This window comes from Anoplophora glabripennis, unplaced genomic scaffold (assembly GCF_000390285.2).
Source record: "Anoplophora glabripennis isolate ALB-LARVAE unplaced genomic scaffold, Agla_2.0 scaffold1475, whole genome shotgun sequence".
Lineage (NCBI taxonomy): Eukaryota > Metazoa > Arthropoda > Insecta > Coleoptera > Cerambycidae > Anoplophora > Anoplophora glabripennis.
The window spans coordinates 14698-29124 of NW_019426042.1; the positions used below are offsets into that span (position 1 = coordinate 14698).

General features: G+C 31.8%; 1 protein-coding gene across 1 annotated transcript in view; it reads left to right on the top strand.

Moving 5' to 3' along the window:
• Positions 1 to 37: 37 nt before the first annotated feature.
• LOC108915584 overlaps positions 38 to 14427 on the top strand; it is a 21734-nt gene continuing 7344 nt past the window's right edge. The window contains exons 1-4 of the mRNA XM_018721651.1: positions 38 to 147; positions 218 to 300; positions 9750 to 10211; positions 13364 to 13533. Coding sequence (XP_018577167.1) covers positions 247 to 300; positions 9750 to 10211; positions 13364 to 13533 — 686 coding nt within the window. The 5' untranslated portion in view covers positions 38 to 147; positions 218 to 246. The remainder of the gene's footprint in view (positions 148 to 217; positions 301 to 9749; positions 10212 to 13363; positions 13534 to 14427) is intronic.

The following is a 14427-nucleotide window of genomic DNA, read 5'->3' on the forward strand; positions in this document are numbered from 1 at the left end:
TATTAGACCTGATCAGTTCATATTAGAGGTTATCAGAATTGGAAATATATGTTACTGTTGGATTTCTTTTATTTATCAGTTCTTTTATTGTCCTCGTAAAAACAATACCAACATGATGGGTTTTTGTGAAAACCATTTTTTACATAAGTAAGTATTAATGTGTTTGTTTATTTCAGTCACAAATTGATTAAGATGGAAATTAATCATATTATTTCAGGGGCAGAAATTAGGCACAACTTCAAAATAATGGAAATGGACCCTGATAGAACAATAAACAATATTGCATCTTCAACAAATTTGGTAAGTCTATAAACTGTATATAAACTAAAAAACATCATGCACTAGAGGTAGGTAATTGAAAATTGAAATATTGGGTTGTGATTCTTGTCAAAATCAGTGGCAATATATGTATTTAGAGAAAAATATTATATTGACACTTAAATTAATTACTAGCATTATATAAATCATATCATATCAGTTGTTTATAACATTTTATTGAAAGTTTATCAACCTCTTCTAGGTCAATATTTCTAGATTTCATATACATAGTTGACTTCCAATTAAAAAAGAAATAGGTTCACATCTATATCAGCATAATAGAAATAGGATTGATAGAATAAATACAGTTTCTATTTGGCTTAAAATGTAGGAGACATCGGAAAATCATGAAGATAAAACATTAGAGGAATGCCTAAAATTCTAAAACAAGTTATAGTTTATGTTTATCTTTATTGTTTATCAATTATAATTAGTAGTGAAAGTAGTAAGAGGCAAATTTTTCATCATCTTCCGGCATTTTTTGTGTCATAGTGATAAAAACTTAATAAATTTAAATATATAAGCTTATATACAGGGTGTTTGTTTTGTTATATACAAAATATGGTTATTTAACCCAACTTACCTTTATACTAAGCTGCACCCCTGAGAAGTTATAGGCCTTGAAAGTGTGGTTTCAAATTTCGAAAAAAATCAATATCTCAGTTATACTTGAACTTCGAAAACCCAAATTTGGTACACGGTGTGGGTATACCAAGAGCATGAATCGACAGTAAGTAGAGTTCAATTGAAGCATTTTAACCTATTTGCCGGACTTAAAAAATTATTACTTTATCTTATGGGGAATTTAATTCTAAAACTTCTCTTACTCTTGTTTGTTTTCAAAAAACTCTTGTCGTTTTCAACAAAAACACGAATAACTAATAATAAGTATTGTAACTGTTCAAAAGTTGGCTATAAATTTAAACTTCAAACTTAACGATCAGGAAAAAGTCATTTAATTTTAGTAAATGTTTGCCGAGTGTTTTGAAAATGGCCGGGCATTCATTTAGTGAACAAGTTGAGATGCTATTAGTGTTAAGTTTCTGTGAAGGAAATTACAGAAGAAGTGTTGAAGAATATCGGAGAAGATTTCCAAATCGTGTAATCCCCTATAGAGAAACAGGCAAGTTTTTCAGTAACACTCGAGAACGTGCTATTGCAATCAGGGCATAAGATGAGGAACTTATTTCGAATACAATTGAAGGCGATCGACCCACATATTAGTACTAGAATTCTCAACAAACTGGTATATCGCAAACTTCTGTGCACCGAGTGATCAGACGTAATCTACTACACCCATATCATGTCCAAAAAGTGCAAGAATTGTTACTAAATAATTTGGTTAAAAGAGTGAATTTCTCAGTTTATTTTACATCAAGGCATTAATTTTCAAAAGAAAATTCTCTTTACTGATGAACTTACTTTACTTTCACCCACACAACTATTACAATTTTACATAACTATCATGAGTATTCCGATGTAAACCCTCATTCAGTAACTCCTCGACATTTCCAATGCGAGATTAAAATAAATGTTTGGATCGGTTTTATTGATCCGTATTTAATCGGTCCAGTTATTTTATCGAATCAACTAAATAACGAAACTTATTTATAATATCTCCAAAACACTCTCCTGGATCTACTTGATGAGGTGCCACTACAACTCAGACAGGAATATTGGTTTATGCATGATGGAGCACCCCTTCATTTTAGTAATATTGTTAGAGACTTTTTAAACCACCGGTATCCAAATAAATGGATTGGAAGAGGAAATAATTGCCCACAAGTTTGGCCTCCGCGATCACCAGACCTCTTTCTCAACAAATGTCACCTCTTTCCTAGGGGAACATTAAAGAGTTTGTGTATTCCTCGACAGTTGCGTCTTGAGCAAAATTGTCAAAATTGTATTACGGGTAAATCCACATTCATTAGATACAATCAGCAGTTATTGGATAGAGTAGACTTCAATTTTCGACGAAGAATAAATTTATGCCTGAGAGGAAACGGTGATAATTTTGAACAATCTCTACTTATCAGTGCAAATTGGATGTTATTTCTATTGTTTAAGTTGTTTGTTTTGCTATTAAATTATTCTTATTCCAACTTTTTTCCTGATTGTCAAGTTTGACGTTTAAATTCATAGCCAACTTTTAAATTTTCGATGATTTTAAATAACAGCTAAAATATTAGTTATTTGTGTTTTTGTTGAAAACTAAAAGTAAAAAAGTTTTAGAATTAAATTCCCGCCAATGGATTAAAAAAATCTGTCACATTTTAATGGTGCACCCCTTATCAATCCTTTAAAATGCTTCAACTGAACTCTACTTACTGTCTATTAATGCTCTTGGTACACTCACATCGGGTACCAAATTTAGTTGTTTGATTTTTTCCAAATTTGAAACCCCACTTTTAAGGTCTAGAACTTCTCAGGGGTACAGCTTAGTATATAGGTAAATTGCGTTAAATCACCATATTTTGGGTTCCCCTACATGCCCTCGCTATGTGTCGGTTCGTATACGAAACACCCTGTATAAAATTATTCTGCATAATAAATTCATTAAATTTGAGATACTGAGGTTTTCAGCAAGTCGACTTAATAAAAACAATCTTTGAAATATTGTTGAAAAATATAAGAAAATCGCAGCAGGTCACGGATTTTATGTCTTAATTGGGGTTGCTTTCTACTTTATGGGTCACACTATATATGTAAAATTTTAAAACATGATCTCTTAAAAGAGACATGTCCCTGCTGCTTATACTTGACCTACATTATTTAAAAACAAAATGTATATTTTTAAAGTAACACAAATGCCACCAGATACCAAATGTCTCGTAAAATATTTGATGATTAATGTAACTTGAGGGTATCTTAACTAAATAAAGATATAAATTTACTTAATGTGATGTAATCATATTTCGCAGTTTCGTTTCTCATTATAACCATCATGTAGTTGAAATTTTCTGCACAATTTGTAGGACATTTAAAGAATTAAAGGTAAACTGACCCTCAGTCGCAGCATCATCGGCTCGCTTTCTTCGCTGTAGTTTTTCGTACTGTGTTGATACATTTTTGAATTGAAAGAGAATTCAAATAAAATAAGAAGAAATGGGTAGAAATATTAAAAGAAAACATAATAAAACAAAGTTTAATAAAAAGAAAAAATTGAGAATTTTAATAGTTCTAGTAAGTATATTATTATATTGATAAGTTTGAAACACATGGTTTAGCGGTAGGGGATCCCAAATGGCCGGCTAAAAGTGGAAAAGAAATATGCTCAGACATTTTTCATGGCCGACATAATATGTCGTGCCAAAAGCTTCTTTCTTGATAATTGATTCATATGAATATGATTATGAAAAACCGACAGCAATATTGGAACATATTGCAATTCAGTTGTTCTCAGATGCTACAATATAGCATGGAAGTGTTATATTCATCAAGAAGCTGCAAATAGATGGTCAGTTTTTTTGAGGTGTGGTGTTGATAAATTGGAACACAAGGAAATTATTGACTAATATCCAGTTTGTGAAATTTGTCTTGTATTTGGTAATTCAACATTATCTGAATGATGTTGCACTTAAATAAGATTATTGTATAATGAAACTGTAAGAACAGTAGCTATTGCTATGCCAGCTAATAAATTTTTTTCTCAACACTCGAAAGTAACGAAACCATAATTCTTATCTTATTTAAGTGATTCTGCAACACTGTTGACAAATATCCATAATTCCATGAGAAAACCCCCATTGAGAAAGTTATCAAGTACAGTTCAATTGAAGAATAGTTATTTGGAAAAACTTGTCAGCAAGACTAAAATTAATCAAAACATAATTAACACATTGACTGCGGTACTCAAAAATGGTATATTGGTAATTAATACTCTACAGGTCCCCGGAGACCGATAACATAACTTTAATATGGTGCGGTACCGGTCGCCGGAGACCGATATACAAAATGCCATTTGAGGCCATCTAATTTTTTTGTTTAGAACCAACACTTAAAAATTGTTACAGGGATGTGTAAATACATCCAACATGAAACTAAATTTTGCTCCGTATCGGTCTCGGGCGACCTACACCGCACCAAATAACATAATAAATTTTAACTCAAAATAAAATTTGTGTAACTTTGTTTATAGGTATTATTTATTGAAAAATGGCAAAATTTATTGTGTTTTATTATAATAATACTAAAAAATGTTACAAAAGTTGTTTTGAAAAATAAAAGTAAGTAATAAAATTAACAAAATTAAGTATGCAGTTTATTAAAGCAAGGAAGACACATGCCTGGTTTATTAGGACAATCCTCGCAAAAACTCGTGACTTTTGAGACTTTATTATTCGCTTCGCGACTAGAAACACCAGTTTTACGTATATCTTCATAGCATCCCTTGCAAAGTTTCCTTTTTTTCCTTCCTGGGCCAGTTGGTTCTACGAAAGTATGAACTCTTTTACGAGCTATTTCAGATGTGGTTTTTGTAGGAGGATCTCTCAACTGTTCTGCTAGGATTTTTCGAAATTGAGTAATTGACATTTTTTTGTTCGAAATTTGATTATAGATAATCCACGCGTTTACAATGCATGTTCCAAATAAAAATTCAAACATAACTTTTCTGTACCATTTCAATCCCCGACGTAATACAGTATGATACGAGGACATCTGGTCGCTAAAGTCTACCCCTTTTTTGGCTTTATTATAGTCGATAACGCATCTAGGCTTCGCAATAATATCGCCCTTCCTGGTTCTCTTTCCAGTATCTTGAACCTCGTTAGTATGCGTAGGATCTGTAGTCAACATAAGAACTGGCCTTTTATCAACCCATTTCAAGATTTTAACGCAGTCATTTTGCTGACCATACGTCTCTCCCTTTTTTATTTTTTTTTTGAAAAGTTTTGGGAATTCCTTTCCGATTAGCGCAAAGTGTTCCACAATAAACAATTTTTTCCTCAAATAGCTTTTTAGCTGCAGGTAGGCTGGTGTAAAAATTATCTGCGAAGAGGTAATGCCCTTCTTTATTTTCCACCGATTTTAGGAGTTCAAATACTATTGTTTCTGAGTGCTGTTGTCCTGCAATTTTTTCGTTTATGCCAGTATACACAATAACTTGGATTGTATAGCCATCAACAGTGCACAACTTATAAATTTTAACGCCATATTTGTGCGATTTATTTGGTATATACTGGCAAAATTGCAATCGCCCTCTGAAAGGGATCATGGACTCATCTATCACGAGAATTCTGCCAGGTGTTAAAACACATTGAAAATTCTTATTTAGTATTTCTAAAGCTTTTCTGATTTTGTGCAGCCTGTCAGCCGTGTCCAAAAATGGATCTTCATTATTGCAAAAATGAAGGCATCGAAGTAAAAGAAGAAATCTGTCACGTGACATGGTGTTTGCTATAAATTCGTTTTTAAACATTGGATCTTTTGACCAATAGGAATTTATCGATGGAAGGGAGTTAAATCCTGTTACCAGAATAATTGAGAAGAAACGCATAATTTCATTTATGTCATTATCTTCCCAAACATGCAACCTGGATTTTGAAATCGATCTACGTTGCGTTAAAGTTTGATGAGCATATGTATTAGTCTCATCAATAATTATTTGCCAAAGATCTTCTGTTACAAAAAGTTTGTATGCATCCAATGGACTTGTAATCTTATTCACATCAAAATTAAATGTGGATGACTCATTACATACCGTGAAAGGTAATTGTCCGAGGGTAATATCACTCCAATTATTGACATCAAGTGCAGCCATTTGGATTTCATCGACATTATCGTCATCTGCGTGTGAATTAGGTATTTCCGTACCATAACTGTCGGAATCTTCACCAGTTTCTAGAAAAAAAAAAAATGATAGTGTTCATCTTTTACAAAATAAACTAAAAGGATTTTTCTAAAACTACTGTAAGAATTTACGTGGGGATAAATATTTTATAATGTGTGCAAAACGGCGTGTCTAGCTCTTTATATGAGTCATAAAACAACTTACCTTCAATTGTGCCATCAAGAACATATTCATTTTGATTATTCTCATCAGAATCTGACGACGGCGACGATGGATAGTAGTTCTTATCTTTTACAGAGTCATCACTTCCGAAATCCGTCCATTCGTCATCACTACCATACTGTGCAAATTTTTGCGTGCATGCACCAGTTGCATCTAGTGGGGCTCTATCTTCTGATGATTCATTTCCGATGTTATATACATTCTGCGTATTGACACTACTTTCGCAGGTAACAAATTCTTTTAAGCTTTCTTGGGACCCATCTAATTGTGTGTTATTCTCAAATTCCTTATTTTCATTGTTACCTTTAGTTTTTGTCATTTCCATCAATTTCATCACACGGGAGGAATACATTTTCAGCACGTAATTAACAGACGACTTGTTGCCACACGTTTTGTGAGACTAATAAAAATAGGCGGGAAAAAACACGTGTTGTCCTATGATTAGGAGAAGGGTATAGGGAGCTGGTAGGTAGGTATGGTGCTGTATAGGTCTTCGGGGACCTATACAGCACCAGCGCAATGAGTGATTATTCTGATGCGGTATAGGTCGTCCGAGACCGATATTATTTTATTATGATATTCAAAAACTGCAACTTATAACAAGTTTTTAGCTACTTGATTCGCATTTCTAACTTTAATATTAACAAAGTTACACATTCCGCACCGTAACCAAGGATGCAAAAAATTATGTCCGCGCCAAGGCTAATTGCGATATCGGTCCCTGGGGACCGATATAGCAGTCAACGTGTTAAAATATGAGCAGAATTAAGACCTCGGAGAGCTGTTACTCGTAACAAATTTAGCGAATTTCAAAATTCCCAAGACTAGTTATTTTAATGTACTATTTCCTCATTCAATGATATTAGGAAGCAAATGTTTCAACGACAGTAGGAGGAACAGGTCTTCTGGCCGGTTAAAAAATTACCTCGGAACCAGGTTATAAATTACATACAATAGTTTAGTTCTGATCTGGATTAAAGAACGCGAAATTTCATTTAGTGAGCTACCTGTTCAGCATTATTTACCTTCAGATATTGGAGAATTTTTGTAGCGTTAAATATTTAATTCCCAAAACTATTTTCTTTGCACTATAGATTTAAAATATTTTAATCAATGTACTGGTTGATTTTAAGAAATATTTGCCTTTTTTGATTTTGAATGGAAACTATATCAGTTTAACAATATGCCTAAGGAATTGTACACCTTATGTTTTTACGAAGTTATTAACCTGCTTGAGAGAGTTAAGTACAGTTTATTTAGTTTATCTGATGACATTTTAGTCAGAAAAAACTCAAACAGACTACATTTAAAAACTTCAGGATTTATAATTTACGCAAATAAGAGAAGTGTAAGTCTTTGGGTTTTAATTTTAATACACGTGATATGTAGTGTCCTTAACAGAAGATAAGAAAGAAAAAATATATTTTATGAATAACAGGTTTATTCAGAATCCATTTTGAGTTTTTTCAAAATATATAGGTGTTGTGATAGCAGCCTTTCTCGCTGTCAAGTTTAATTGCACACACATTAAATTGTTTGAGAGGGCTCAGTATCTTGCTCTTAAGCAAAATAACGGAATTATGATTAGAAGATGGTTTTACGATCTCATTTGAAGAAGAAAAACACAACTGTATTAATTTCATTATGTTAACACAAAAGATAATATTTATGCAGCTTTAGAATCAAGGTCAACATATGTAGACACATAATATAAATTTTCACTAAATTATTTCAAAAAAATAGTTTATTTTTTTGGATACAAAGAGATTTCTCTGCATCGAAACTAAATGCAAAATGTATGCGATATCATTGTATAAGTATTTACTTATACAATGGCGATATGTATCATAGCATCTCAATCCCAACTAGTTTGCGATTGATGCATTTACATTATTTTGGGGAAATAAGTTTTTTTATGCTGTTCCTCCTTTACTCTCATTAATAAAGTATTAAAGAAAATTATTACTTATCGTGCAGAAGGTATTGTGGTTGTTCCTAAAAATTATTGATAATTAAGCCATTAACATTAGGACCTAATGTGAACTTGATATTATCTCTTTTCAGGAAGCCCCATACGCTTTGATAGAATTTTATCCTGTAGGTAGGACTTTTGTAAACCAGAATCGTGTTTAATAGCAATATTTAAATTTTATAGTAGTGTTAAGCATGCAAATGATTCATTATTGGTAACAGATACAAAATCTATACATCTAACTTCACTACAGACTGTAAATGAATAGGTTAAAAGAGCACTGGCAATTAGTGGTATAAATACAAATTTATACGCAGGTTCTAATCCACGAGATGCTGCTGCCTCTGCCACTTTAAAACATGCAGTACACCATTGAGGCAATCAGGAAAGCAGCAGACTGGATGGTTTCAATAACTTTTATAACAGATCACAGTGTAATCCAGTAGACTTGGTAAAAGGGATTAGAATCCTGAGAGTTTGGATTTATGTAATGATGTTAAATATTCATATTAATTATATGGATATAAGACTGTTCTTTATATTTATATCTGTATATTTTCATATATTTTTTTGTTATGAAAAGGATGGATATTTCTTGTTTGTTTTATCATAATGTAAAATAAGAGGTATTAATAAATATATTATAATGTGTACTAAGGGTATGGTATATAGTTAACTAGATCGCTTGTATAAACAGTTTGATTAAACTAATACAACCTACTCACCCAAAGGCCTTCTCTGCAGCGTGATTTACTGGGATGCTTTAAACTACTAAAGATAGGGAGGCCAATAGTGCTCAGACTTACGAGTCAGTTTACCTTTAATTCTTTAAACATTGTAGATATTGTGCAGAAAACTGCAACGATCATGCTTATATAATTATGATCAATATTTCAAAAAATTTTATGTTTTTTCTTTTAAAGTGAATAGTTTTAGAGTTATTTTCTATTCGATTGTGTAATAAGCTTATTTCATACTATATAAATAATAAATCAAAAAATCACTCATTTTTGGAATAAAGTGGAAGAGATTTTTTTCCTTGAAGTACAATTATGCGACTGAAATGAACAATATAGATACCTACTCGGTAGTGTCAGGGATTCTTAGTCAGAGTGTTTTCCAGCATCTCTGAAATATTTGTATACATATTAAATTAATTTTTACCTTTATTTAATACGACGCCAGCTCAAGCTTCATTAATCAACGTCAAACAATTTTTGAGATATGTACTTAGTTGTGTATTTGTGATTTTTTTTCAAAAACTTAAACACCCAATAACTGCCTAAAGTTATTTAATTATGACATATTTTTTTTGCAAATGCAATTTTCAACCAAGATGTATTTGATTCAATTTTTTATTTTGATCTAAAAATTATCTGGTAGCATTTATGCTCCATTGTTTCAATGCACCCTGTATAATGTCATGTAATTATGTACAAATTTTAGGGAAATGAAATATGTGATGAGTACATATGTATACCTGAAGCTTCAACCCATCTTAGTGTCACAACAGTATTAAATTACTGCAAGAATAAAATTTTGAATCCTTATATGCGTTTACTAAGTTTTATGGGTTTGAGACCGTTTATGAACGAAGAACAGGAACCATGTTTCTTTCTACGATTATTCAGCTATATCTATACATTGCAAGTTATGGGATTCATGATCATTGGATACTTTCTTCAGTATATGTCTTGTTTCCGTAGAGACAGAGGATTTTATTACAAGGCAAAAAGTAATAAATCATATTTGACCAACGAATTGAATGTTATATATGAGCACACTTGTGACAGCTCGTTGATTTATAGTTTCATTGTTCCTAGTGCATTGCACCTTGTGGGATACTTACATGCTGTTGTTATCTTTCGGAGTTCTGATGATGATCAACTCCCAGTTCTCATGGAAAGGGTATGTTTTATAATTTAATAAATAATACCAGTTCGGAAAATTCGAAAGGATGTAACTGGATATTCAAGTAATATTTACATCAATCAGAAGCAAATGAATGTTTGAACTTGCCAAGTAATTAAGTCTTTGTCTGACAAGTTAACTCATGGCATACTGTTCTGTACCATATATCCCTTATTATTAGAGATAGAGAGTCCTTGGCATTATTCTATCCGAAAGAATTCCTTTAAACTTGCAAGAAAGTTTATTAAGCTTTACATTATGATAGAACTCCTCAAAATAAGAAAAATAGTTCATTGGCCATTGAACGTTTTGCTTTCAAGACAGAATATTGAAATTATAAAAAATATCTTTCAAGATGTTTGGTGTACACTGATGAAACTTGAGGTAATGACAACTAATTATATGCAAAAATTATTGAACAAATGTGTCTAGTGGCAGATATACAGTAGAATCTCTATAATCCGGCACTTCACTACACCGGCACGTCCAGTAATCCGGCGTTATTTTTTCCGCGTTTGTTTACTATCCTTGAAGAATACAGTTTATACAGTTATAATTTAGTTGAAAGATTATTTTACAGAAACATAAAAACATTACAATATACATATACAGAGTGAGTCAGAAAGAATGGGTCAACACTAAACTGGAGATATTAGACACCAAAATATTATGTTTGAGCTCATCATGCCTTATACGAATATCGCTGGTTTAAGAAATACAAGGTGTTCAATGTTTCAATTTGATTCTGAAATTTCTCAATATCTGAGAAAGTTTTGATAGCATAACTCTGAAACTTGCTAGTGTTGGGTTTTTTGGTATGAGAATTACGAATTTGAAGCTTATTTTGGCGTTGCTCCTAGAGGGCGCTAGTTTCACCATATTATTTAGGTAAATCGGAACATATTTTTTTTATCTGTTGAGCTATGCTTTAAAATCTAAAAGAACGTTCAATTCTACATAAAAATTGTACCCTTGTTTAGGTCGCCTACCTTTATCGGTTTCTGAGTTATTTGCATTTAAAAGTTTCAATGTATTTTGCGGTGATTTTCTTTCAGACGCTTATATTGCTATTTCTTTTCTAAGTAGGCTTGTGTCAAATTTTCATGTCAATAAATATTAACGTATTTTGCATGTGTCTGATTTATTATTCGTGCAAAATTATTAGCTAGTGATCAAAAAATGCCATGGCAATAATTTTTCTAACAGTGAGATGCATGATATGATTTGTGTTTTTGCTTAGGTTAATTTTAATCAACATGCGGCGGCCCGAAGATATGTGCAATTGTACCCAAATAGATTACCTAATTATAAACTATTCAGAAATCTTTGCAATCGCTTAGGTGGATCTGGACCTTTTCGACCGAAAAGTAACCATGATACTCCAAAATCTATCACAGTCGATGAAGAAGAGAAAATTTTACTACTCGTACTCATCGGTTAAGTGTGGCAACGGGGGTAAGCCAATCGTCCATTTGTAGAATTTTTGAAAAAAGAAATGTTCCATCCATGTCATTATACTCCGGTTCATCAGTTATTGTCTCAAGATTTACCAGCTCACCTACAATTTGCTCAGTTTATACAAAATATGCAAACGGAAAACCCAGATTTCCTCAATAAGATTTTATTTACTGATGAGACGACATTTACTAGACGAGGAGTTTTCAATTGGCAATCATTTGTGAGATTTCACATGCTGTAAAAGTAAGTCATTTTCAGCATAAGTTCAAGATGAATATTTGGTGTGGTTTAATTTTTGTTTTTTTTTTTTCATAGGACCTTTTGAATTGCCACCCAATCTAACTGGACCTCATTATTTAAATTTTCTTCAACATAATTTAAACGAGCTTCTAGATGATGTACCACTCGCTTTAAGAGAGAGTATGTGGTTTATGCACGATGGTGCACCATCATATTTTGCCTTGCCAGTATGCCAGTATTTAAACAAACATTTTCCTCATCGGTGGATTGGCCGTGGGAATGAATTTAGTTGGCCACCAAGAAGTCCAGACTTAAACCCTCTGGACTTCAAAGTGTGGTCAAACTTGAAGAATGTGGTGTATCGTGAAGAAATTAATTCTGTTGATGAGTTGCGACAGAAAATACAAGTAACCGCGAATGCGTTTAAAAATAATAGGGACATTTTGTTTAATATTCAGACATTTAAGAGTGTAAAATAAAATGTATTGAGGTAGTTGGTGGAAACTTTCAGCATTTGATTTATGGTTTGTTATTATTACTATTATCAATAATTCTTGTTCTTATTTTCATCTTTCGAGAATAAAAAATCACCACAAAATACATTGAAACTTTTAAATACAAATAACTCAGAAACAGATAAAGTTAGGCGACTTAAACAAGAGTACATTTTTTATGTAGAATTGAACGTTCTTTTAGATATTTAACTTTTTTAAAGCATAGCTCAACAGATAAAAAAAATTTGTTCCGATTTACCTAAATAATACGCCCTCTAGGAGCAACATCAAAATAAGCTTCAAATTCGTAATTCTCACACCAAAAAACCGAACACTACCAATTTTCAGAGTCATGCTATCAAAACTTTCTGAATTATTGAGAAATTTCAAAATAAAATTTAAACTTTGAACACCCTGTATTTGTTAAACCAGCGACATTCGTATAATGCATGATGAGCTCAAACATAATATTTTGGTGTCTAGTATCTCCAGTTTAGTGTTGACCCATTATTTCTGACTCACCCTGTATATGCATACACAACTGTAATATGTATGTATCTATGTACCAATCTCTTTGTTAATAAACAATTAAAAGTAACGTTTTTTAATTTAATATACATATACATTTTCCATTAATCCGAACTTTTCAGTACTCCGGCACTCTTAGGTTTTTAATGGTGCCGGATTAGTGAGATTGTACTGTATTGGGAAATACAGTCACTAGGAACTCTAGAATTTCTCATTTTTCAAATAAAATGGAAGACATCTTTTTTCTTAGAAACACTAATTGGAATTAAATGCAGTTGTTAGCTCAAATTTCATCATTCTATGTTAAACATTTTAAGAGATATTTAAATGTGTTCTACTTATATTTATATATATATAAGTATTTTATTCATAATTTTGAGATACTTTGTTATCAGGTAAAGTTTGTGACACAATTAAATTTTTTTTTAGGTATTTCTATCATCTACAAATTTATCAAGTGGTTTTATAAGCCAAAAGAAGCTGGTAAAAACTCTCTGGCTATTTGTTGTATTCAGTGTCATTTGGGTGATTTTGTCCCTAGTATCAATAATTTGCATGTTAGCTGAAGGAGAAATTAGTTTTAAATGGATGGAAAATAGGTAAACTTAAATTATACAGGAAGTTCCATAACTTCAAGTCATAAACTCGGGAATGTGTAGATGAGGTCAAAATAATGTCAGTAATTTATGGATCTTCATTATTAAATTAGACTTTTTAAAGTTGAAATAAAAATTATTTTTTGTTTATTCATCTGCCATCCGGCTGAATGAACATTTTTCAGGTCAGTGGCCAAGATACCCTTTTCCAATGGTCTCTAAGATCACGGAACTTGAATTCAATCGATCCTTTTTTAAATTAGGGGTACATTAAAAGTATTGTATATGTCTATGGTTAATGTCAAAGAGCTTATGCAAAGAATTATAAATTCTGCAAATGGCATTAAGAAACTGTGCTGTATTTAATATGTGCAGAAGGATACAAGTCTATATATTATAAGGGGGTGATTCCTCATCGAAAAAAAGATAGGATCTTTCATATAAAGAAACTTCAATGAAGCATCCCTTCTTAAGATACAGCCCCTTAAAGGGGGTACATAAAATTTGTTTAACAATTTTTTTCACAAGCACTAAACAAGTTACAATATTGAAATTAACCTGACATTTTCTACTACCAAAAAGACACTTAGCCAGTAATTTATTTGGTTTACCCCATGGTAGTAAGGGGTGGAAAACGCAACCCCTAAAATTTATTTCCAACGTAATTTTTTGTCTTATTATTTTTTTACCATTTAAAAATTTATTTCCGATAGCCTGTTTCATTCTAAAAAAAAATGTCTCTTGAATTTTTTGCCCAAATTAAACCAGTTCGCAGTAAAAAATTATTTTACGAACAACTACAGAGATACATCGTCATAAATGCGGACTGGATTTACTGTTATTTTGTAGTTACTACCTGCATTAAATGATTAAAGGGGAATAATCAAAACTAATTTA